The 27,618-nt window shown below is 37.9% G+C and overlaps 1 protein-coding gene across 1 annotated transcript in view; it reads right to left on the reverse strand.

Moving 5' to 3' along the window:
- Positions 1-27,618, reverse strand: part of ERCC6 (ERCC excision repair 6, chromatin remodeling factor) — an 83,011-nt gene that overhangs the window by 10,546 nt on the left and 44,847 nt on the right. The window contains exons 10-19 of the mRNA XM_081268501.1: positions 18,344-18,514; positions 17,693-17,869; positions 13,128-13,244; positions 8,873-8,968; positions 5,343-5,558; positions 4,390-4,500; positions 3,741-3,860; positions 3,219-3,313; positions 1,703-1,848; positions 912-1,616 (exon numbers count right to left, since the gene is read on the reverse strand). Of these exons, the coding sequence (XP_081124627.1) occupies positions 912-1,616; positions 1,703-1,848; positions 3,219-3,313; positions 3,741-3,860; positions 4,390-4,500; positions 5,343-5,558; positions 8,873-8,968; positions 13,128-13,244; positions 17,693-17,869; positions 18,344-18,514 (1,954 nt within the window). The remainder of the gene's footprint in view (positions 1-911; positions 1,617-1,702; positions 1,849-3,218; positions 3,314-3,740; positions 3,861-4,389; positions 4,501-5,342; positions 5,559-8,872; positions 8,969-13,127; positions 13,245-17,692; positions 17,870-18,343; positions 18,515-27,618) is intronic.

The following is a 27,618-nucleotide window of genomic DNA, read 5'->3' on the forward strand; positions in this document are numbered from 1 at the left end:
ATAAAAAAGTAGGAAGCTTTCTATTAATAAATACAGAGTGACTGTCAGGATGTATGACAGTTTTTAAAAGGTTAAGATATTATAGTAGGTACCCTTTGTATCAGACTAATATGTGCTACATATTTTGACACAAAGAAACATAGGAAAGAAAGGGTATAAACACATGTAACTGAGGAGGAAGTGATGGAATGGAGGTGAAGGTAACAATTCTTTGAATATATCTATTTGTATAGTTTTGACCTTTATAACTTTATATTAATGTATTATATATTCAAAAAGTAAAATAAACAAGGATGGGGGGACCCTAAAATGGATAAAAGCAGAAACAAACTAACTTGTGTTATCAACTGTGACAACAGAGAGAAAGGAGAGGAAAAAGAGGAACCGAGAAACTTTTGACCATATTGTGTGGACTAAAAACTCCAGACCAAAGACAAAAAGAAATATAAAAAAATATTGAACTCTAGTTAGCATGGTTGTCTTTTGTGGGGGTAAAGGTTGGGAATCCTAACGCTACCATGTATATTCTAGGATTGATAAAGGAAGTCAAGCTGCTGAGAATGATGGTTAATACTTCTCAGTCTAAAAGAAGAATCACGAGTATGGAAAGGACCCTATGTAGTTTGCTGGGAAATTGCCTATTAAAGTTCAGACAGAACATGTCTATTTAAAGCATTACATCTTGCCTGTGAGTGGTTATTTGTTTCCCAAAGTTTCAAAGTTCTCCAGTTCTTCAGAAAAGGGGGTAAATATAATTTTCAGAATGTCAATACAATTGAAATCTAAATTTTAGAAGGAAAACACCTCTGGTTATGACCCCCCTCTGTATCATCAGTTAAAGGATGCCACACTAGAAATGGCTCCTTGTTCTCGTTCCTAGCACCTGTTGGTAAATGCATCTAAAGTATTACCTGATTTTTTGAAAAGCTTTTCCAAAACATAATCATCACTGCTCCGTTCCTGGGCCTCACTCGCAGGCTCAGTGTCTCGTTTGTGGTACTGCCTTTTCTTCACCAGGTGTGGGACTCGAATTCCTTCAAACTTGGCATCTTTACAATGCTTAGAGTTTTTGGCCTTTGGCTGCTGCCGTAGATGGTTTTCTGAGATCTCTTCTTCTGACACGTTATGATGTTTTGTTTTTGACTTGTGCTTATAAAAATGACTTTCAATTTGTTCATTCTTCCTAAGACATTCTGACTGAACCTGGGAGCTTTCTCCTTTATAAGAAGGACTTTGCTTTTCATCGGTGCTTTCTTCACCAGATGGCTGGGATTTTCCACCAATGCTTGCAGAATCTGAACAGTCCCTATTTCCACTAATCACTATTGGCTCCTCCCGTCCAGACACTGCTTTTGTCTCTTCTCCAAGCCGATCACTGCTAGCTACGTTCCCATTTCTATGAGGGTCACTTTTTAAAGGATTACTTTCAGTAGAAGTTTCTGTATTTCCTTCAGTTTCTGTTGCCTTAGATTTCTCTTCAGTCAAGAAGGCATCATTTATAGATGTATCAGAATCAGGAAATTTTCTGCATTTTGAAATTCCACTATCTGTTCCAAAGGCTGATGGAATCTTTTTTTTAAAATGGCATTTGGGTGTCTGAACATCTGAACCAGTTCCTTTAAAGAGGGAAAACAACACTAATGTTACATTACATTATTCATATAAAATTGATGATTCTGAATTAAATGACTTTATGTAATACCTGCAAAAATAGCACTAGTTTCAGTGCTCTGTGATGCATCAGGACTAGTCAGAGTAAACAGCTCATAAAGATCATTCGATTTGAAGAACCGCCTTTGTTTTGGATCTTTTAGGACTCTGTTTGTCAAAAACTGCTTGAAGATTTGTCTATAAAGATAAAAATTATGCTAGTATGAAATAATGTTAGATACACTTCAAAACTTCAGTTATAAAACAATATGAGATATAACTGCATCTGTATAAATGCCTAAATAATCCCCAAAACTTTGGGTCTTATAAAATTATAGTTCTGGATGTATATATCAGTTGATCTTCCATGTTTCATAGAATTTAGATTTGAAAGAATACCTTATTAAAATGAGCTTTTACAACCTCAAAACATTTCAAAAAATATTTTTCATACACATTCATGCAGCTAAAAGCTTCTCAAAGCTGCAAGGGTCTCCCTGATTCATGGACCAAAGGTCCCATCTCCTGCCCTGCTCTGACCTTCCTATGATGGGTTCAGGAAACTGACCTGGGTTTTGCAAAGTCCTGACTCTGACCTGCCCTGTCAGTTCCCACTTGCTGATCCACACTCTGTGCCAAAGCCCCATACCATTGTCCCTCTTACAGTCATCTCGAGATAGCAGCACTGTTCCCCCAAGTTAAACCTCTCTTCTCACAAAATCCAACTCATCTCCAATCCTCCACAATAGGACTTAAGGACATGGAACATTCTAGGAATGATCCAGGGCACAGTGGAGAGTAGTAGCTTCCCTTTAGCAACTGGGGTATAGCATATAAGAATGAACTCTCCAGTGGGTGGCAAAGTCTGGACTCTACTGCTGAATTTATCACTGCTGAAAACCCCTGCATTCTAAAGAAAGATAGAGGAAGGAACAGATGTCCCATCAACCTCTCTCCAAGAGCCATCTGAGCCCAAGACTATGCTGATCACACCCGAAAGGCATGTGAAAACGCCAATGTTAACTTCAACTCTGCCACTTTTCACAATTTTCCTAAAAGAAAGTGGAATATTGCAGGGCACGGTGGCACACGCCTTTAATTCCAGCGTCTCGAAAGGCTGAGACAGGAGGATTGGAAGTTCAAAACCGGCCTCAGAAAAAGCAAGGCATTAAGCAATTCAGTGAGACCCTGTCTCTAAATAAAAATACAAAATAGGGCTGGGGATGTGGCTCAGTGGTCAAGCGCCCCTGAGTTTAATCCCACAAACCCCCACATCCAAAAGTGGAATACTATAGCAGGTAGAAACAGTTCTCTCAGATAACATTATCAAGTTTACACATAAGTGGTCTTTGAAGTAAAATAAGGTACAATGATGATCAAATTTGAAGACTTTTTTGAAAACTCACCATTAAGCCATCTATGCTTATGTCAAAGAAAAAATCACAATAGAAGAAAAACTATATCCTTTAAGTTATAGCAATTATTTTATTTTTAAATCAACACTTAAAAAATACTCCCTGCTCAAAACTCTGGGTGCAGTCAAAACTTGGGCAGCCATCTATACCAACCGATGGTAAATCTTCTCTTCAATGGTGCCTGCCATCAAAAGCCTATACACAGTCACCTGCTTCTTCTGTCCTATCCTCCATGCTCGCTCTCGGGCCTGCAGCAGAGAGAGAGATCTTAATGAGGACCCTTCCCCTGCAAGTGCTGATTAGAAACAAAGATAGCTGGTCAGTGCTTTCACTCTCTGAGATAAAATTTTGGCTAATGAGGCCACAGACATCTAAGGCCTTTTAAAGGACATGAACAGTCAGTTGACAAAAACTGAACCAAGACATCTAGATCTGAAAATTATCTTAACTTTGCTTGTGCTCTTTTTACTCCATATCTAGAAATGGATGCTGTGGTAAACTGCTGAAAACTCTTCTGCCTATGGAACCCTAAAGGATGTGTTCATTCATGTAAAAGAACAGGAAACTACCAAAATTTGGACTGTGAATCAATTAGAACATCAAAGAATGATCACAGTGCTAACCGAGAAACTCCATTTCTACTAACACATTTTGGTTTTAAAGTAAAAGACAGACCTGTGTATCAGTGCTTGGGTTCCAGTCAGGATCGTAGATGATGACTCTGTTGGCCCCAGTCAGATTGACTCCTATGCCACCAACCCTCGTGGTCAAAAGAAACACAAAGATGGACGTGTCCTACAGGAAAGACACATGGCACTTAGCAGACACATCTGAGACTAGCTACAGCTTTTTGTTTCTGCCCACACATATTCTATATGTGGACTACTAGGCTGTTCCCAGTATGAGGAATGGTGATGTCCCAGAGACCTTTGATGAACCAGGCTCACCTCATAATTCCTACTCAACTAATTATATTAGTAACATTTAAAAACTGGGTTTTCGGGGCTGGCATTATAGCTCAGCAGTAGAGTGCTTGCCTAGCACTTGTGAAGTACTGGGTTTGATCCTCAACACCATATACAAAAAAAATTAACATAAAATAAAGATATTGTGTCCATCTTAAAAAAAAAAACTGGGTTTTCAAGAAGGACATTTTTTAAGTACATGCATATCCCTCTTCCCAAAGATCCTGAAGTGTACAGAAGCACAACATCTCCCTTCAGCAGCTACCCAGCCCTAGGAAACATAAACACTGCTCAGGTGGCTGTGTATGTATTCACTCTTGTCCCTCTACATATAGCAGCACAGTCTGATTCCTTGTTACCTCATTGTATTTTGTAATCAATGGTTGTCTTGATGCTATGGTAGTGCTTCCATCCATCTTGAGATAAGAATACTTCTGGCTTCTCAGGAACACTTCTAGTATGTGTAACATCTGTTTGATGGGAGGAAAAGAGCATGCAAATAAGATATACATCCTGGTGAGTCTTTCTCTACCTGTATAAATAGCCATATCTTCCCCAATGGGCCTATTTCCTTGGGATTAGTTCATAAAACTTTTTAAGTAGCCCTACCTCAGGCCCAAACTCACCTTAATACCAGAATCACATCTTTTTTTTTTTTTTTTTTGTAAACCAACTCTAGTCAGGTACAGTGGTGCACACCTGTAATCCCAGTGGTTCAGGAGGCTGAGGTAGGAGGATCGTGAGTTCAAAGCCAGCCCCATAAACTTAGCAAGGCCCTAAGCAACTTAGGAAGACCCTGTCTCTAAATAAATAAGGACTGGGGATGTGACTCAGTGGTTAAGCACCACTGGGTTCAATCCCTAGTACAAAAAGCAGCAGCAACAACAACAACAACAAAACAATTCTAGATGCCATTTCTAGAGAAAGATCCAAACTCCTAAAGAGATCTGCAGGCTGCCATTTTAACAACAGTGGCAGACTTGCTTTAGAAGCATTTTAGTTTATTATACACCACCACCACCCCCCAACTTTTTTTTTTTTTTTGTACTGGGGAATAAATCCAGGGTTGCTTAACCACTGAATTATATCCACACCCCTTTTCATTTTGAGATAGCACAACCCTCAGCAAATAAGTGAGACCCTAAGTTGCTGAGGTTGGCCTCAAACTTACGATCTTACTATCTCGGCCTCCTGAGTCACTGGGATTATAGGCATGTGCAACTGTGCATGGCGATTATATCCTATTTAAAGGCATGAAGAACAGACTTCTTTCTTATATGAAGAACAGACAGAACTTCTTTCTTTCACTCACCTGTCTTGACTGAGAAAACAGCAACACTCGCTGACCCTGCTTTTGCCATATTTTCAACAAAGACTCAACAACAATCATTTTCCCAGAACGTTTCCAGTATCCAAACTGATTTTCTTCTAGTTCATCATCTGGAAGACCTCTGAGATTCTTGGGACCTCCAGAAAAGAGATCAGGGTGGTTGCAGATTTTTCTTAGGGCTATAAGTCCAGAGAAAATCTGTGATACAAAAGAACACATGTGCACTCAGATTACCCATGTACAAATAATATTCAGGAAAGAAGGAAGGGAAGGAGGCTATTCCATGCATGACATGGATTAAAAAAAATCATTCTTTACTAGCTTCTTATTTTCTTCCCTAATCGCATTATTAGGAGGTGGAAGAAATTAACTTTTGCTCATCTTCTTTCCCTGATAGGGCAATTCTCTGGAAACAAAACAATTCTATTGGACTGAACATGTCTACAGGGGTCATATTCAACTGCTGATAATTTACTTTCTTTACTAGTAAAAAATGGTATGTGGTTAACTGCATTGTAATCTTTATATAAAAACTGACTCCTTAAAAATAAAAATCTGAAATATCATACCAATCTAAATTTAGAGAAATCAGTCATGTTAACTATCAGATATATTTAAATATTACATTCCTAAGCAACTCAATGAAATTCTGCAGTTGAATGTGTGAGTCAGAGGCTGAAGTTTCATTTACCTGTATATTATTACTACATCAGAAAATGAATCTGGGGCTGGAGTTGTGGATCAAAGGTAGAGCACTTGCCTAGCATGCATGAGGCACTGGATTCGATCCTTAGCACCACATACAAATAAAATAAAGATAGTGTGTCCACCTATAACTAAAAACAGAAAATGAATCTGCATGACAAATGCACAAATGAGAAGGATATGAAGAAAGGTTCATACAACAGAAAAGTATAAGAGGCTGGGTTAAGTATTCCCTAACCCCTGCCTCAGCCCCTGCCTGAGGACATTAACAAAACAGCAAGAACAGGCCTTCTCACAGATTTCAGAGTGTGACTCAAATAAAATTCATTAGTATGAGAGCTCAAGTAGAAAAAGAGATATCAGCTGGGTGTGGTGGCACATACCTGTAATCCCAGCAGTGTGGGAAACTGAGATAGTATGATTACAAACTCAAGGCCAGCCTCAGCAACTTTGCAAGGCCCTACACAACTTAGGGAGACCCTATCTCAAGATAAAAAATAAAAAGAGCTGGGAATTGGCTTAGTGGTTAAGAACTCCTGGGTTTAATCCCCAGTACCAAAAAGAAAAAAAGAGCTAATAAATTAAGTGAATAATCAAAGGGATGACAGTTTAAACCCCCAAACAGTTACACAAGCAAATAATAAAAGATCTGAACAAATCAGAAATACTGTGAAAACTCCCAAAGAGCCATCTCTAACTCATTTTTCTTCCTCTTGACGTGCACTGTCTGACAGAGTGTAGCCACTAGCCACATGAGGCTATGAAGCACATTAAGTGTGGCTAGTCTGAATTGAGATGTGCTGCAAATGCAAAATATATGCCCAATTTCAGAAACTTAATACAAAAAAAGAAGAGTAACATATCTCATTAATCATTCTGAAACTTTGATTATACATTAAAATGATATTTTAGATATATTAGGTTAAATAAAATACACAATCAACATTAATTTTCTATTTATCTATTTACCTTTGTAATGTAATTGAAACTTACAGGTGTGGCTTGCATTCTCTATCTATCATTTTGATCTTGGAGGCACATGAAGAAGTGAAGGGGAGATTTAAGAGCTGAAGAAATGTGAATGATTTAGAATGTATTACCAGTGACTGATGAAGTAAGAAACAGATGTAGTTAAAAGAATGAAAGAAACTACTGAATCTGGCAGCCACACTGCCTGCATTCATCTCGATCCACACACATCACTAGTCCAATGGGACAGGACAAGGACCAGGACTTCAAAGCTCAGCATGGATTAAAGGATACAGAAAGGTCTGTATTCCTAAACCTGGATTCCTAAGGCTTGTTTTGAAAGCACCTCGCAGAAATGGCTCTTACTCAGGATGACAGCAAGCAGAGTGAGCATCCTCAGCCTTAGGAATCTTATATATCAAATCAATAAGACAAAATTCACAGGGTATACACAAAGAAGGGGTACAGTTTAGTCTAAAGCCCTACAGCTTTAGACTAAATGCTGATTATATTCTGTACCTACTTATTTAAATACATATAACCACTATGAGCACTTAGTGCTATCTATAGTTACAATGTTATTGTAGAAAAAATGTGTAAAAATGATTTTTCCTCAATGTGTCCACTCACGCTAGCACTCTGGGGCTGTTTCCCAATATTCTGCATGGGAGCCCCAGTCCCTGAAAACCTCATCATTGCAGATGCCAATACTTAGCTATTCTTCCACTAGACCACAGGGTTGGATTCAAATACAACAGTACTGCAGTAGAGATGAAATGGAACATACACAAATTTAATGTGTTCTCTCACTTCTTCAAGGCTTGAAATTTAGTCAAAATTCTCACCAAAATGTTTTCAAAGGGTCACAGAAAATTCCTAACCCAGCAGAAGCACATGCTATCTAAATAGCATTTAGATACTAGATTCCAGCATACAATCTCAGCAGCACATTCTTATTTTAAAAGTTCCCAGGGACAGTCCACCATGGGAACATGTTCCAGAGAGCTAAAATTCTAGCACATTCATTTAGTTATATAATGTTTTTCCATTGTTGTTTTTTTGTTTTTTTCCTAAGAAGACATTATCTACTTCTGAATTCTGGACAACCACAGAAGGAGTTTTTGGAGTTTTGGAAGGAATAGAGTGACATAAATTATTTTTTTTTTTAAGAGAGAGAGAGAGAGAGAGAGAAATTTTTAATGTTTATTTTTTAGTTTTCGGTGGACACAACATCTTTATTTTTTTATTATTATGTGGTGCTGAGGATCGAACCCAGGGCCCCGTGCATGCTAGGCGAGCGCTCTACCGCTGAGCCACAATCCCAGCCCATAAATTCTTTTCACACACTGGGGATGATGAGAATTAGAACCAGAGACATTTAAACCAGAATTATATTTCTTTCTAACCTGGTAGTGATTCATGTTTATTAGGGTTCAGGGCTCCCCTAAGAAACTGATGAAAATTACAAATCCTCATAATCCTCTCATTATATATAATTTCTGCCATCATTCCCAGGACAACCCAGCAATGTACCTGACACTCATCCACCTGCTAGGTGAGACCCTGGAGAGCCACAGGAACTATCGGCCTCGTGGTCACACCCACAGTTGGGTTCCATCTCCATAGCTCATGGCTACCAATCTCCCACTATTGACCTCCCTCCTTTGCACTTTACTATCTTCATGCTAGAGCTCTGACTTCATACTTCCCCACAGCTCACCAACAAATCAACTGAGATGACATGATATAGAAATCCTGGCACATTCTAGACACCAGTTTCCTTTCCTCCCCCACCTCTTCTCATACACAAGTTATACAGCTTCTGTTCTAAGGCCGACCTGCATCTCTCCATTGAGAATCCTGTAAACTTCTTTGGAATCAATGAAATTCTGGTAGACTTTCTGCTGCTCATCTGTAAGACGGCAAAATAAGACCTATAGGGGGAAAAAACAAAGAAAGTTTAATTTAAAAAAAAATTATTAGAATAAAGTAATTAAAATATTACAACATAAGCATTTGGTTCTCTAATCAAAAGAATACAACATGTGCAATTTTAACAATGCTACTTACTAAAACAACAAAAAATGATGATACCTCTCATTGTTGAACAAAGACCATTTCTCCATTTTTGTATCTACCTATCTCCTGGTCCCTGCCCTATTACCCCAACAGTCCCTAAAGACTAGCTTCCTGTTCACAGGCCAAGTTCAGGATCCAAGTACAGACCATTCCTGGCCTCAACGTGCCCAGACTACTCCACCTTCCATGCCCCTTATGCGCACTCTGCTCAGCAGACCTGACAGGGACCTTCACCCTCACCTAGAATTCCTCTTTTCCTGAAGTTCATAAGTTAATTAGACTCATCTCTGAGGTCAATTACTCCATGCCATTGGGTTCATGGACTTCCTATCTCTCAACCTTTCTCTTTCTCTAAGTTCACCACCATCACCTCATGGCTTGACTTTCTTCTGTGACCAGTCATATACTCTTGTGTGGCCAGACAGCTACCCTGTGTCACCAGTACGGGCCCTTTTCAACCTACTGCACTTGCCATATGAATTTCCCAGAGGCAGATCCACTCTCCCACCTGCCTTCTCGACTTTTTATGGTCAATATCTAGCACCGTCTCCCATCCTGTGGCAGCTTGCCACTTCTTGTTTCAGAGAACGCCTCCACACACACCCCGCCCAGTACCTTCCTAAAGCCCAGTGCAGCATGAGAACTGTTGTGCCAACACTCATTTCCCCAAGCTACTCCACTTCAGCCACCGTTGTCTCAACTTCTATTTAAAAGCAATCATATAAAAACAAAATGATAAAAATCAAACCTGAAGCCACCAGAATCAGGCAGAATTCCCTAGTTTCCACTCCCTAAAATGTTTCTACTTCTGCATCTACCTCACCTTAGTTTCCCTTATTCCAGAGGAACAGAATCCAATACAGGATCGATGTTAACTCCTCAACCTTTGCACCATATCTGAAAACCATGACCATTAGACACTCTAAAAAAGGGAGGAAACTTCCTGAAATAATAGGGTAAAATCCTTACTTCCATTCCACTGTTTCACCTAGGTGTTTCTGCAGATAGCAAGTCTGATGGGCACCCTGACTGATGCCACTGATTTTGTTCCTATGTGTCTGTCACTAATGACTTCAGAGTTGCCAAAATCATCAGGTTCTTTCCAGTTCAGTCCATTCACCCTGTTGCTCTGCAACCGTGGCCTCCAGTCCTCCTAACCCACCTCTTACCTGTCTGCCTGGGCTTCCCTATCTTCCTAGCCAGCTTCTTTTCTTTTACCCTTTTCTTAGGTGTTAGTGCTCCTCTGGGCTGCTTGTCTTTTCTCATTCTCCACCTACTCCATGGGCAAACCAATCCCTGTTTAACACGTTCCTAGCTCATAGGTGTTAGTTACATCCTAAGATCCTCCTCAAACCTCTAGACTCATTTGCAACAGCCTCTTGGGCAAGGGAGTGTTTGCATAGGCACTTCACATGCATCATAAATTAAACCTGTCAGTCATGTCCTTCTGAAGCCTCTATAGCAATAGATATATCCCAGCATCCTAAGAGGGAAATTTGGACATCACTGGGCCCTTCAAGTACCTTCTGTCAGCCCCAACTTTCTACCAGTCCAAGCCACATTTTCTCTCCAAAGATTTTGGAAGATCTCATTAACTTATCCTTCTGCTTCTACTTTCTTTCCCTCAAAAAACTTTCATTTGTGGCATGAGTAGTCTTTCTAAAATATTAACCTCAGAGTTTACAATTCTCAATTTCTTACATTTGTATTTCAGTCTTAATTTCAAGGACAACAGAAAAAAAAGCCCTTCCTCTAAAACACAAAGAAAACTAAACCAATAGTTTGCCAGGTGCTTAGCACCTAGGAATCACTGTAATTTTTTTTTACAAGGGATTTTTAGATGGTTACACAGAGTCAGATTTCCAGGAGTTTCCAGTCTAGTAGAGAGACTAAGAGGATCTTTTTTGTTGTTGTTGTTTAATTAATTATTTTTTATACAAATGGAGCACTACTTTTCATTTCTTAGTTGTACCTGATGTGGAGTTACACCATTCGTGCAATCATACACTTGTTTTTTTTTTTTTTTAATACTTTTAGTTGTAGATGGACACAATACCTTTATTTTATTTATTTATTTTTATGTAGTGCTGAGGATCAAACTCAGTGCCTCACACATGCTAGGCAAGTGCTCTACCACTGAGCCACAACTCCAGCCCCTTCGGAGGATCTTAATAAAGAAACTTCTCTGCGTGTGTTTTCTGGAGGGTGGAGTGGGTGTGTCAGAATCTTCAGGTGGAGGGGACTTAAAAGCAAAGAAGAGAGACACATGTTGAAAAAGCAGAAAGTGATTCGTTTGGCTACAGCATAGTAAACACAGTTGAGATTCCATAGTGAAAATAAATGGTGTGAATAAATCAAATTGGTGATCTTAAAAAGGTGATGGGGAAGGAACAGTGAAGGTATGCTGATAGGAATAAACTTGGGCAAAATTAATCCAGCAACAATGGGAAATACTGCATGGAGTAGGACGTCTTGTTGGGTGGGAAGCTTGTCAAACATCAACTGCACCAGTTTATGACCAAAGTCATGGGTATGAAATAGAAGAGAGTAAGAATGAAAAAGGACAAATAAAATGTTACAGCAGTGGCTGACTTGGAATTAACCAGCTCAGACAACTGTGGTTTGGGGACTTGGCTACAAGGGGAGAATGTTTAGAGAATGTGAAGATAAAAGGCTCAAAGTAGAGATAAGTGTGGTGGGAAGAGAAGAGGCAAGGATGAAAGGAAAAGTAGCCTTGATGACAGAAATCAAAAGTCCTATTCAGTTTAAACATCCAACATCTATAATGCATTTACAGGTGCCAAGCAGAGGTACAATCATCTTTTAAGATTACAGAATACCAGGATGGAATTTAGAAGGACAATTCTTTTGACACCAAGTCAAATGACATCAATCATTCGCCCAGTATAATCCTATGACTTTCCGCCTTGCAAAAAGTAAAATCTACAGTCTTCCCCATGACCAGCAGGCCCTTGACATCTGGCCTCTAGCCAGTAGTTTGGCTTCCTCCCTGTGGTTCTTATCCTTGCTCCTTTGGTCACATTGGCTTCCCTACTGGTCCTCAAGAGTACCAATGCACTGCTCCAGTCTACCCCTAGGAATAGTCTTTCTGCAACTCCCATACAACTCACTCGAATATCTTCTGTAGGTCTCTGCTCAAATGCCACTGGATCAGAGATCTTCTCAGACTATCTCATAAAAAGCCTAAACCCTTGCCCCTAGCACTCCCCATCTCCTTGCCCAGATTCAATTTTCTCCACACTCAACCACCTGCCATCTTCTATACTTATTTGTGAGTCTCTCTCTACATTAAGAATAAATGTGAGAACCATGATAACTTGCACTGCTACCTAATGTGTCCAGAGACTTGAATCATGCTGAAAACATGGTTGGCATCTAATACAATGTATAGTAAGAATGAACTGGGGGCCTAAGGAAAATGAAGCTTTTAAGAAAAGTAGTTAAAGAAATCCATGTGTTAAGAGAAAGAAAACAAAGTCCATGGGTCAGAGGAAGAGTCTAACTGAGGGCAGATGCCACAGAGGTACACCTGTCACATGCAAATGAGGACCAGCCTGCCTTGCAGCACCAGGACTCACCTGTTGGCCTAATCTTGTTTTTTTTGTTTTTTTTTTTTTTTTTTTAAGGAAATGTCAGGCCTATACAGCAATCCCTCTTTACCCACACATCCACATGTACCAATCTCCTGAGGAAATCTTTGTTTCATTCTGAACCTTATTTATTTATTTATTTATTTTTTTTTTTTTTTGAGAGAGAGACAGAGAGAGAGAGAGAGAATTTTAATATTTATTTTTTTAGTTTTCAGCGGACACAACATCTTTGTTTGTATGTGTGCTGAGGATCGAACCCAGGCCGCACACATGCTAGGCAAGCTCGCTACTGCTGGAGCCACATCCCCAGCCCCCCTAATCTGTTATACACAGGAAAATCAGAGTGAAGGGGCAGGCACATCTGTGCTTGAGGGCTATTTGGTTAAATTCTATATTTACAGACCTGTTCATTTTTATCTGGCAAAGAAAGGCTCATCTTGACATCTGACTTCATTCTCCGCAGAAGGTATGGGTTTATGGTGTCTCGCAAGACACATGCACACTTATAAGCAGTTTTAACCTGTAATAAAAGAAAAAGGAGAAATTACTACATCTAAGGAATGCATTTGTTCTTACCTCTCAACAGATTCCACTGCTTAAAAACAAAGAGAATGACTATGGTTGTACAAAAGTGGTTGGAAATGGTCAGAAAATGGCTTGAAAAAATTTGTAAAAGTTCTGTATACTTTAGGTGATGGTGGCTTTCATAATATCACCAGGTGCAAAACTGATCTCATTAACTAAAATGTACAACAAAAGAAAACTCAATAATTTTGTGCCTTATTCCTCTTCAATACTTGCTTTAGTTATTATTATATAGTTAGACCTTAAAGTAGAGATTTATGTGATTCTTAACCACTCTCCAGGGAAAAACCGCTTTCAAACAAGACTGTTTATAATCTTGTATTCTCCAAAAGCTACAAAGGAAATGCTACTCTGCAAGACTGAAGATCAAAAGCTAAGTGTGGGGGAAGCTGCAGCAATGGAAGTCACCAGCTAATAAGCAGAGATTACTGCCCACTGGAGACTTAGGAGACTAAGTTCAAGAGGAGCCCTATGATCCCAGAAATGAAAGGTCACTCTAGCCTAAAATGGAACATATGGCTCCGTAATGGACACAGTCACACGAGAGGGGTATTAACTGTACACAGAAAAACAAAGACCCATAGCCCAGGAAACCCCTCCCTCTGCAATTTACTTAAAAGCAAACAAAGACTTCAATAAATTATTAATAATTAAAAAAACAGGCTTAAGAACTAATTACTATTTCACAGAACAAGAAAAAAGTCCAAAGTTTTAATGCAAAAAAAATTAGCTATAAAATCAATGATAGGGAGGAGCTTGACCATAATACACAAAGAAAAGTTCAAGTTAAAAATATTAACATGTGGGGCTGGGGATGTGGCTCAAGCGGTAGCGCGCTCGCCTGGCATGCGTGCGGCCCGGGTTAGATCCTCAGCACCACATACCAACAAAGATGTTGTGTCCGCCGAGAACTAAAAAATAAATATTAAAAATTCTCTCTCTCTCTCTCTCTCTCCTCTCTCACTCTCTCTTTAAAAAAATATTAACATGTAAAAAAAGAAAACATTTTTAAAAAGCATAAGAACATCTCACTCAAGCCCATGTCCATACATGCACATTGTGTAAGCATGTGAATGGGTGTGCACCCCCACCCCCCAAAAAAGGTGTTACCTAGGATAACAGAAACTTACAAAGAATTCAACTAATCAACAACTTTTAGTTTTATATATCTCCAGCACCTCAAGTGTATCATTGGATGCTGATCAAAATTACGTTTAAGATAATCATGAAGTACATGATTTGTGATGCAGAGATGATTAAATTTCAGAATTTAACAATACATTATGGTCTCACGGAGGAAGCAAGTGTTTCAATACGCTGAGGAGATTTCCCTCATCCTCCCTTTGCCCACATCTCTCTCCTGCTGGTTGTAGATACTAGTAAACTAAAACAGAGCTGGCTGGGAGGGGCCAGTCCCTCAGCTTTGGTCTTTCCTGCAGGCCAACTCCGAGGCAGTGATCTTATATTTAATTCCCACCTGGCTCCCATGGCTGCCTGTTATTAAAATAATAATAATAATAATAATAAGGGGGTGAGCTAACTGTATTTCTCTAACTTTCCCAGGCCCCCAGTGCTATGGAAAATGGATACCTCACTGCACATACCAATCTTCTTCCTGACAAGATGGAGAGGTGATTATAATCCCCCAGCTCTGCCTCTTAGACAAGTCACCAAAACGAGGAGTCTCAGTTACCTGGACTATAAAATGAGAAATCTCCTGAGGTTCTTTGCAGTTCTGAAGTTCCATACCAAAGCTGAATGCACCTACCAAGGGAGCAGTCCACCCTGTGGGATACTGGTGTTCTGCCCTTACCTTCCTCAGCCCTATTAGTCCTGGCTTCCTCATTCCTTCTTCAGGAGGACTTTCTTGAGCACTACAGTCTCTGATAATGGATATCTCCCCTGGTCACAGTCCTCATTATTCGGTTCTGGGATTTTCATTTACCATTTTCCTTTTGTATGCCCCACACTGGACCAGAAATACTATTCATAGAAGCTTCTGGCTTCCAGAGCCCTCTCATCATGTTAGCCACAGCCTGACAATATAATTACCAATGAATAATCTTTATTCTTAGGACTCAATAGCACATGGCAACCCCATGCTAACACAAAAAGAAGCAAATTAAAAACACTAGAAAGAGAAAAGGAGTCCTCTTTTATCTGCACTTTTACTTTGCATGGTTTCAGAACCAGAGGTTAACTGTAGTCCAAAAATATTAAATGGAATATCACAAAAGACAGGACATAGAGTTGGATACTCTTGATTTCAGGTATCCACCAGATGCCTTAGAACACAACCCTTGCAGATGATGAGGGGTGGGGGAGGATAACTACTACACAAACTCCTGAATCAAAGACTTCAAGGAAGAAAGATTGTATTTACATGTTCTCAAAATGTCTCTCCACAAAAGACTAATTCCAAAGCAAAAGTATAACTTCAGAGTTTAGAAATCAAGCCAAAACTTTATCAAGCAGTCACCAATGATGGGACAAACAAACAGCTGGTGCCGCCAAGTAGAATGCACTGAGAAAGACAGATCACTCCTGCAATATTTCTGCCAAAAATGTATAATCTGATCCAAATATGAAGGAACATAAGAGAAACCCAAACTTAGGTACAGTCTAGAAAAATAATAGGTCTATAGTTTTAAAAACTGTCCAGGTCATGAAAGGCAAAAGAAAGATTAGAGAAACTTTTCCAGATTAACAGAGAGAGACTAAAGAGACATGGAAGCTTTGAGAACAATTGGCAGAATGTGAATGACAATAGATTAGGTAACAGAACTGTATCAATGCTAAATTGCCTCCTATAATTACATAAGCAACTGCCCTTGTTTTTCGGAAACACACTAAAGGATTGAAAGAAAGTGGCATTATACTGCAACTTACTCAGAAGTTTCAGAAAAAAAAAATAGCATTAATCTGTGGATATTTATTTGAGGGGATGGAAAGATGATAAGTAAATGCAGTAAAATGTTAGAAAAAGCTAATAATCAGTAAATCTGGATGAAGGGTACATGCGAGTTTGTTTTTACAATTCTTGCCACATTTTATTCAATTTGAAATGATTTAAAATGGCAAGTTAAAAGGGAAAAAAAATGGCTTAACTGAAGGATAGCAGGGGTTAAGAGGAAGAAGAGAGCCCTTGCAAAAGTTAAGTAAAAAACCATTCGATCTTAAAGTGTAAAGATATTAAAGATAAAGGTACTGATGTAAAGGTATTAAAATGGTCTAAAATTCTTTTTCTAGTTAAATATTTCAAAATATGTGAGCAACTCTTTTGATGGAAGACTTTATTCCTGGCCCAGGCATGCCCCCACAGTTGCACCCTCCACCTGAGAAGGGCTGTGCAGAAACCCTGCCTCCCTTTAAGGCTGGAGCCTGCCCCCAAAGGACACAAATTTTCATCAGGTTAGCTTTAGCTCCTAAAGTTCCTGCCTGTGACAACCCCCATCCCTACCACCACCATTTCCTTTATTCTTTTAGTCTCTACATTTGCTTGAAGTGCCTAAATGCACCACCTGGGTCTCTCTATTCCTCATTGTCTTTCTCAGACTACCAGCCAAGTTCATGTCCTCACTGTCCTTACTACCGAAAGTCCCCAAAGGTCCCTCAGTTCCAGCCTCTCTCCTCATGACCTTACTGCAGCCTGAGCAATCCCTGAGAACCACCATCTTCCAGCAGCCTGCTCAGACACCTTCCTGTTGTCCCTGAGCACCACTGCCTTCTTTTCTGGGCCCCAGTTCTAGCATCCACAACTTCCTACTACCTTCTGCCAAACAAGCATCTCCAGTCCAACCAAGCAAGTCTCTTCATTGTTCTAGCCATGAAGTGTGGCTATACTCTAGCTGCTGCCTCATCGGGAAGGCACTCATTCTCCATAGCCTATTACCCAGAACTGAGTTGAGGGACATATCATTTCCCTAACAATCCAAACCGATCTGTCCTGGTGTCCCCTTTCTAAAGTTTTTCACTACTTCATAAGATGTACAACCCAATTTGCACTAAATTATATGCTGAACTGATTTGCTCTCACTTCATGATTTCTCACTGTTCTTGTGATCACACATAGTATCATTTTTTAATTTATCTGACAGAAAAAACCCAGGAACAACCAACCCAGAATTTTCATTTCTGTTCTGCAAAGAAAAGTTTAATTTTAGGTAGTTCCTCTAAGTAAATATTTTACACGATTTTTAAAAAAGTTTATCTGGAAAAGTATATCAAGCAGAAATAATTATCTGATTTTTATCAGATACCAATTTATAAGCCTGGCCATTTCCCTTACATTCTGAATGACTTGGCTACAAAATACAAAATACAATATTAGTAACAACATTTTAATACTAAAATGCCAAAGTTGTCACCTGCCTACTACATTACCTGTACTGGAGAAGCATTGGAATATCCCCCCATGGTGATGGGGACAGAGAACTGCTCCATAAACACAGGCAATGTGCCTAACTTCCCCGGGAAGACAAAGTCAAAGAGGGACCAGAGCTCCCGGAGGTTATTCTGCATCGGTGAGCCAGACAAGATGATCCGATGAGGTGTTCGAAACTAGTTTGGGAAATAAAGCACCTTCTTAATAAATTCGCCTTTTAACAGATGATGGATATCACTGTCTCAAAACACTCCCATGTAATACCATTATTTAACACATTTTACTCATTTTAATTCTTATATCATTTTCGTCCTCCTCAAAACATTTTATGCAATTATAATTCTTTAATTACATATAGATGAAAAATGGGGAATTTTTTTTCTTATATCAAGCTGATTAATACAGGTTAGAGTAAGATTTGGTTACATTCTAACAACTGATCCTTATAAGAGACACTAAGTAATGTGAACAATCAGAGTTTTAAAAAACAATTAAGGGTGAGCATACAGAATTTTCTACATTTAGGTAAAATGTATATTTTTAATTTCTTAAGCATAAGGAATTAATTAATGTGTTATTAAAAGCAGAAAGCCTATTCTAAATTAAATACTATTGCCAACCTATAAACTCCTTGTTATGAGAGGTCATACCTGCTTGCAAGCAAGTGTGACAGCAGCATTTGGATTTCGAATTTTGTGTCCTTCATCCAAGATCACATAGTGCCAGTCATGCTTGCTAATATCATCTTGCATCAGACGAATGTAGGAGTAAGAAGTTATCAAAATTCCATGACAATGAGCAATATCTCGAATTAGTTTCTCCTAAAATCATAATAAAATAGGAAGGCCCATTTTAAAAAGGAAGTAAAATACAGTGAACATGACTTAAAGTGACACCCTTTCAATCAAGACACAAATTAGGACACTTTATAAAAATGTATAAACATAATACACACATCCTAAATAATACCTTTTCATCAGTAAAAGTGTATTTTACATTTGTTTAATCTGTAAGGTAGTAAACACTGACTAATAAAGCTATTGGTGGTAGGGAATGGGGAGCTCTCAAAAAGAAAGAGTAAGTTATAATATGTTAAGCCCTCAATTTTCATTATTCTTTGTCTCCATCCTTGTTAAACTCAAAATAACAAGGAGAATGGAAAATGATTAATTGTTTTAAAATAAAGAAAGAAAATGCACAGAGACTAATCCACAAAGTTACAACTATCTTATATTTGATAAAGGGGCTAAAAGCATGCAATGGAGGAAGGATAGCATCTTCAACAAATGGTGCTGGGAAAATTGGAAATCCATATGCAACAAAATGAAATTGAATCCCTTTCTCTCGCCATCCACAAAAATTAACTCAAAATGGATCAGGGAGCTAGATAGCAAATCAGAGACACTGCGTCTGATAGAAGAAAAAGTTGGCTACGATCTACAAATTGTGGGGTCGGGCTCCAAATTCCTTAATAGGACACCCATAGCCCAAGAGTTAACAACCAGAATAAACAAATGGGACTTACTTAAACTAAAAAGTTTTTTCTCAGCAAGAGAAACAATAAAAGAGGTAAATAGAGAGCCTACATCCTGGGAACAAATCTTTACCCCCCACACCTCTGATAGAGCCCTAATATCCAGAATGTACAAAGAACTCAAAAAATTAAATAATAAGATAACAAATAACCCAATTAACAAATGGGCCAAGGACCTCAACAGACACTTCTCAGAGGAGGACATACAATCAATCAACAAGTTCATGAAAAAATGCTCACCATCTCTAGCAATCAGAGAAATGCAAATCAAAACCACCCTAAGATACCATCTCACTCCAGTAAGATTGGCAGCCATTATGAAGTCAAACAACAACAAGTGTTGGCGGGGATGTGGGGAAAAAGGTACACTTGTACACTGCTAGTGGGGCTGCAAAATGGTGAGGCCAATTTGGAAAGCAGTATGGAGATTCCTGGGAAAGCTGGGAATGGAACCACCATTTGACCCAGCTATTGCACTTCTAGGACTATTCCCTGAGGACCTTAAAAGAGCGCACTATAGGGATACGGCTGCATCAATGATTATAGCGGCACAATTCACAATAGCTAGACTGTGGAACCAACCTAGATGCCCTTCAATAGATGAATGGATAAAGAAAATGTGGCATCTATACACAATGGAATATTATGCAGCACTAAGAAATGACAAAATCATAGAATTTGCAGGGAAATGGATGGCATTAGAGCAGATTATGCTAAGTGAAGCTAGCCAAGCCCTAAAAAACAAATGCCAAATGTCTGCTTTGATATAAAGAGAACAACTAAGAACAGAACAGGAAGGAAGAGCATGTGGAAAAGACTACAGTAAACAAAGACGAATGGGGGGAGAGAAACGGAGAGAGAAGGGAAAGCATATGGAAATGGTAGGAGACCTTCAAGGATACATAAAATTATAAGAGGCTATGAGGGGCAAGGGGGAGGGAAAAAAAAGGGAGAGAATTGAACAACAGCAGGGGAGATAGAGAGGGAAGATGGGAGGGGAGGAGAGGGGAGGGGGGATAGTAGGGGTTAGGAAAGGTAGCAGAATACAACAGACACTAATATGGCATTATGTAAAAATGTGAATATGTAACAGATGTGATTCTGCAATCTATATTTGGGGTGAAAATGGGAGTTCAAAACACAATTTGAGTCTAATGTATGAAAGATGATATATCATGAGCTATGTAATGCTTTAAATAATCAATAAAAAATTAAAAAAAAAAAAAAAAAAAGAAAGAAAATGAAAGAAACTTCATGGGGATAAGGAAGTCAAATTTAGAACTTCTAACCATATACAACATGAATTCCAGGAGACTAGAGTGAAAAGGATATAAACAGGAAAAAACTTAATACACTGAGGAGAGAAAGTCTAAAGAAAAAAAAAAATCCCAGAATGTCAGGTAGAAACACTGAAAAGGCATATCCTTCTAGATGTCGGAATTCTAAAAAGAGAAATAAAAGAAAGAGAATGCCATGGCTTCTGACCAAAACTAAACAGAGAAAGAGAAGATTCCTTTCAGAGAAGAAAGACCTCCTGCACTGGGCATTTCTTTCTATAACACTAAATATGTCAAAAAGCAAAGAAAAAAAATCTTTATGTAGTTCTCAGGGGAGGGGAGAAGTAGAGATCCTGGAATTCTGCATCAATCCAATAAGCAGCTATGCTTGATGAAAAAAATGTTTTAAATTCCAGCTTCAGATAGGCAAAGATTCAGAATATAGGCCAACCAGAGGCTGGCTAGATACACAGTGTGCTGAATTCAGAAGCAGAGAGGTGTGCACAGACAGGCAGATGCTGCCCTCTGGGAAGAGCTAAAGCAACAGTCTCTACCCTGTATGTTCTCGACAGACAGCATGCTCCTAGCAATTCGCTGAGTGAGGACAGAGCAACCACCACTAACCCCACTTTATATATGCAGAAACTGTGGCTTGGGTTTAGTAACTAATATACCACGTCACAAAGTTGGAAGTGGTAAAGTCAGAATTCCAAAGCAGAAGGTCGTTCATCCCAAAGCTGGAACTATTAAGTATTAGGCTGTACTACCTCTTACTATACTACAAAGAAAAACTTTAAAAGGGAAAATAAACGCATGACTACATAATAAAGAATTCCACTAATATGTATACTAATAATGCACCAATAAATTTTTTTAAATTTAAAATGGGGAAATGTAATATACATACTTATGTATCTTAAAATAAATTATTAGAACATAATAGTCTAAATATTAAACACTTTCAAATATAAATGAAACTGTTAACAAATGATCTAAAATATAAAATATATTTTAAATTATACTATAATTCCTGCTTAGCTTAATATAACTTGGAGTAAAATTGGTGGAAAATAAAAGTGGATTATAAACCACACCCTATCCACAGGCAAAATGAAACACAGAATAGATACTGTACTAAGTCTTAACTGTGAGAGAAAAATATGTTAAACTACACTTGTCAAAAATTTAAGCCTATTACTGACTAATGGTTGCTGACTCTATATAAACACTAGAAAAGATAAAGGATATAAAACTATTAGACTACTATAGGGGGAAAAGTATTAAAAATAGCAAAAAAAAACCAGAAAATGTAATAAACAGAAAACAAGATAGTAAGTTGCAGATTAAAGATACATCAGAGGTCACCATGATGGCTGATTATTAACAGCAAGACTTTTCCTGGAATAAGGCAAAACTCTAGCCTTGAGTTTAAAGGAGACCCAAACGAGGCCCACAATGAAAGCTGAAACAGAATTAATCAAAGATACACTAAGAACTGCAAACAAAAAAGGGTAGTTTTAGCAAAATGAACATGAGATAAACAAGTGAACAGAAACAAGTGGGATGTTTTAAATTTTAAAAGGAGTAAAATACTAAGAAGCAGCATTCACCTTTGCCTGTCAAAAAACACAGCAACAAACACAAAAGCAAAGCCCTGAGAACCACAACCTGTCCTGAGGCCTGACCACAGCTTCTGAGAAAAGGATGTTTAAAGGAAACAGTTTTAAAAATTGGTACACAAAGGCTTTCAGTGCCACCAAGAAGCTCCCTTCATAGCTATCAACAGAGCCTTAGCCTGCACAAAGAAAACCTGGTCTCCCCTTCAACATTTCCCCTTTCTCTTCACTCATCCCTCCCCCTTCCTCTACTGGTCTTCCATCTATTTATTTATTTACTTTTAACTGGCACCTTATAATTATACATAAAAGTGAGTTGATTCATTGTGATATATTCATACATGCACATAGCATAATTTGGTCAATTTCATTCCATAGTTCCTACTCTTTGCCTCCAAAAAAAAAAAAAAAAAAAGGAATCAAAAATACCCATTCTTTACAAAATATGCTACTCAAAAAGGTTAAAATCTGAAAAAATAAAAAAATTTAAAAAGCCGAGATCAATATGTATAATCAACCCAATAAACTAAAAAGAGAAAAGACAGAATAAAAAAAGAATCTTATAGGGAAAAAAAACCTGGCAGAATTGATGATGAGGGAAAAAAAAAAAAACAACTCTTTGAAAAGACCAAACCAATTTCTGAAAACTCAGCCAGAAGAACAGACTCATTCTCATTGTACAGCTTTAGAAATGTTAAAGAAACAGTTAACCAATGTAGAGAATACAAAAGTGTTAACCAATACCACGTGCCAAAAAAATTCTGAACATTTTGACATAAGACAATAGTTACAAAAAAAAATTACCCTAATGAAAATGGACTCAAGAAAAATTAGACCAACTGAGCAGAATAATACTGAAGAACTTGAAAAAGATGTATGTTCTTCTATAAGTGACACAGGAATAGAACTAGCTATAGAACTGTTCCCAAATACAGAAAAAGAATGCATTTCAAATTCTTACTACAAGGCTAGCAAAACTCAATCTCCAAAACTGACAGATGTGTCCATACCTCCAAATCAAAAATTTATTACTTTAAAGCCCAGCAATACACTAACCTAATAAGGCTTATCATAAGGAATATCAGAATAGCTAAATACTGGAAAGTCTAATATCATCAAGCAATTAAAACCATTTCATACAAACTATATAGAATTCAAAATATTTAAAAAAATGGTAATTTTACTAATATCATCTTCAAGAACTAGGATTAAAATGCTTTTTAATTCAACAGAGCATAAAAGAGTGCAAAGAGCACAAAAAATTTTGAAGAAATAAAACAGAGAAGAATTATCTTCTCATGTGTCATAACACACTCCACATTTAAAGAGTTAATAAATTGCTTTGGAGATTCAAAACAATACCTGGGACCTTTAAAAAGGTTCGACAAGTAAGAACTGTATTATTATAACCACTCTTTTCCATCATCCCATTCACAAAGTTCAACCTCTGTATAGTACTATAATGAAGGCCACACCTGTTTTAACCATTTTCTGATTTTTATCTTAGGAAAATGAAGCAGTAAATGTCTCAGGTGAACAGCCTTGCAAACATGTACAGGCTTGCCCAGGACTCACCTTCATCCCACTCACTGGACTACACTGACACTGCCTTGGCTGTCGATGTCCAGTGTAGAAAAATGTTGACCAGAGAAACAGGCTGCACATCTAGTACCTCAACTGGCTAGTTCCATAACTTTGAGAAGCCAGCTGATTTCTATAGTTCTTCCACATCTAATTTTTTTACTGAGATTGTAGGCAGGCAGCTCCCCTCTATCACTATCTTCCCCTCCAGGAAAGCAGGGGCTGCCAGAAGCCATGCCAGCAAGTGGGGTAAGGCAATAGCAAACTGAGCCATGGGACTATGCCCAAGTCCACTCTAGAAACAAGCCATGTGCACTCAGATAGTGAGAGGAAACAACTTCGGCTATCTGGGGCTTGAAAGAAAGTGGAAGTTAAATTACCACTCATATTTGTAAAATGTCCACTGTGTATAGCCAAACCTGAAAATATGGGTCTACTTGCTCATGGCTCCTGGAACTCTTGTTGGATGCACAGACCAGCCATGGCCATCCCATTAACATTCAAGAAATACAATCCCAGAGTGAGTTCTGGACACCACTCTGTGTAGCTGGGAGCTTTACCCTAGTTAAATAAATGGGATGCCAAGCTTCAAATGTACACTAATGGAGCAATGAGTAGTTTCTTTTGCTTATTTAAGAATCAAAGTTTATTTGGAATATTCTGTAATGCTGGCTTCAGAAATACAGAATTCTTACTGTGTTCAAAGAGATGCACAATTAACAAGAATTAAGAAGATGCTTTATAAAAAAAGAATAAGTTGTGCAAAATGTCTCCATTGCAAAAATAATCTCCACTTAGCCACTTATACCTCACACTATTTGTTTTCACCTGATTCAATCTCAGAATTCTATAACTGCCTCGACTGGAGTTTCAATAATGGTGAATTGTTGAATATTATGGACGTCTCTATCCAAACACTTAAGACAAATCATCTCGGGCGGTTTCAAATTAAAAGCTTGTAAAATATGTAACCTCTCCTAGTTTTTGCAATTAATAGGGTACATCTGCAATTAGCCTGACTTACTGAATGCAGTGCTGTTGTCATTAAAAGATGTCTGTGGAAATGCTGCTGTTATTATGGAGGCTCAGGAGACCAATCCCTCCTAGAGGGCAAACAGTGGACTGGTAGAAAACAACAGCCATAAATCACACTGTCAGGCAGCGGGGAGAGCGAGTGAAGCACAGGCACATGAAGGCCATTCACGGTAAACACAGCACGGCAGCTTCCCAGGCAGGATTTACTGCACCTGTAATTAATTAAAATTTCCTTCAAGCTAAATCTTTAATAAACAAGGATTTGTGCTGACAATGAAGAAAAAAGGACCCCAGCAACATAATTTTACAATAAAACTTATGGAACAAGCCTAGCATCTATCATTTCTTATATCAGGTGTGTATACTGACTCTGAAGTTAATAGGAATTATATCACTTTGTGTTATAATTGTGTACATGGAATGGGTCTGAAATATTTAGGATGCTTGAGAGACCTGGTGGTTCCCTTTTCATTTTTACTTGTTAAGATTTTTTTCCTGACCCCCTTCAGCTTTTTAAAAAGCCAATTTATTATTATTATTATTATTTTTTTTTGCTCTAGTATCTCAGGAAAGGGGAGTTTTTAAAAAATCCATGATGGCAGTTTCATCAGATGGCAAATTTTTTGTGAGGTTTGCTTTTTAATCACTTCCCAATTTTGTACTTCCCTCCCAAAAATTCAACACTCTATTTGGGATCAAATGTATCTGGATGTGAGAAAAACAGATCTAGAAGCTGAATGACCATAAACCTTTCTGATAAAGCAGTTAATGAACTTTCTATCTAGAATACCTATCACATCAATCAGCAATGCATCTTTCAGAATTTTTCCTCAACCACTGAAATGAAGAGGCCTGGGCTGTGCTTTCTGACAAGAACAACAAATACTTAAGTAACTTTATATATCAAGGACCACACTGAGCTTTTTAATGCATACATGTTAATCCAAGAAATCCTCATTAATCCATAAAAAAAATTCTCATTTTATAGGACATCAAACTAGGCTCAGAGAAGCTAAGTGACTTGCCTGAGGTCACAATGGCATAAAATGGCAGATCCAAGATTCAAACCCAGGTGCGGTAACTACCAAACCTATGCAATTAAAACTATGCCATTGTTGTTTTTCCCACTCCTATGACTGTAAATAGCACAAACTGATCAAAACAAGGCAAAACTCTCTGAATAATCTAAAACAGTCCACAGAATTACTGGATCCTACACAGTAGAAAAGGTAGGAAAGATAAAGAGATAATCATTTCAGGATATAAACAATTTCTCATTATCCATATTCCAACAAATCTAAAAAAAATTCTTAATCATTAAATATGCTTTACAACATAGTGCTAACGATGCTACCACCCACTGGGAGTTATGTGCTAAGTCTCACAAGACTGCCTTCTTTCATTATCTTTTCATATATCCTCTTTTCTTTCCCCAAGAAAACAGTTGGATTTTCAAGGTTAGTTATCATATTCATTTTTAGAGCCCTAACAATATCAAAACACCTGGAATGTGGCATTTATACTTGTTCAACAAATAAATATTAATCAACTCACACAAATTTTTTCTGTGCTAGAAAAAAAGAGATTACAAATCATGATGGGAAAATCCTAGACTCCTATTCAATGAGATTTCAAGTGACCATCAAAGGAGACTCAGAAGTCTGAAATCTTCCTTATCAGACATGACCATTTGGTTCAAACTGATAGATGCATGTTTTTATATAGTTATTGGGTGTGCACTTGACAATTCTTTTTTTTTTTTTTTTGCACTTGACAATGCTGCCAATCAAAGAGACTTTTAACAAAGATAATATAGGATTAAGTGGTAAGAGTAATGAGAAGCTAAAAAAAAATTTAGGGAAGAAGAATGACAGATGTTCACTATTTAGAAATTGTTCAATCATCTGTTTTCCAAAAGAAAAAATCTTCAAATTTTTATGTTATACCAGCTACAAACAGGTATTAGGAAAATAATGATACTCCTTTTGAATTATAAGGAAAACAATTGTCATTATTACTGTTTCAAATATTTCTAAAGAGAAATTCTTTCCTTTCCCCTATTTAGTACAGTATCGAATGTCTCTATGCCAAAGTGTCACTACTGAATTCAGACAGGAGAGCCAACCATGAGAAAAAGAAATCTCAGCTGATAAGGAAGGAAAGGAAGTCAGGCATTAAATGCTGGCTTAGGGGACAGACCAGCATTAACAGAATATTTGAAATGTGAAAGAGAGACACAGACTTTATTGTAGTCTAACACATGTTTGTAAGCTACCAGGTGTGCATGAAGTAGTGACCAAGATATGCACACACAGATAGGAAAGGAAGGAGCAGAAGGATCAACTATCATTTTAGTACTTGAATTCAGAAAGCAAAGTCACAATCTTAGAAATGACCCTAACCAGGCCTATGCAAAGGAACAATTAACATTAACACATTCTCAATGTGACACTACCACAAATAATACACTGATATTGACATTAATAATAAATAAAAAACTGTGTTTTTAAGTCAAGAATACAGTCTGAAAGATAAAAGGTATATCTTTTCAATCTTTGCATAGCAGCTTAATCTTCAGAAATCTTAGGTACTTTATAATAGGAAAGGAACAGTAGAAAATTAAGAGTAAAAAGAAACAGTAACTGTAATACTGCATTTCCTCAAAAGTAAAAAATTTCAAGCTCAAGTCCTTGTAAACTGGAAAGCACTGACAAAAAGAGAAACCACCATGCATTTGTCTCTGGGTGTAAATCCACCTCAGAAGGTGGAACTATTCTAACCCAAAGTAAAATATCTAGGCTTTAAGATTTTGCCCTCTATCAGAGTTAAGGAATCAAGTTTTCCCAGCAAAGTTCAATATCAACTTGCTGTCAAAACAGCAA

This window comes from Spermophilus citellus, assembly GCF_964194105.1.
Source record: "Spermophilus citellus genome assembly, chromosome: 15".
NCBI classification, from domain to species: Eukaryota; Metazoa; Chordata; class Mammalia; order Rodentia; family Sciuridae; genus Spermophilus; species Spermophilus citellus.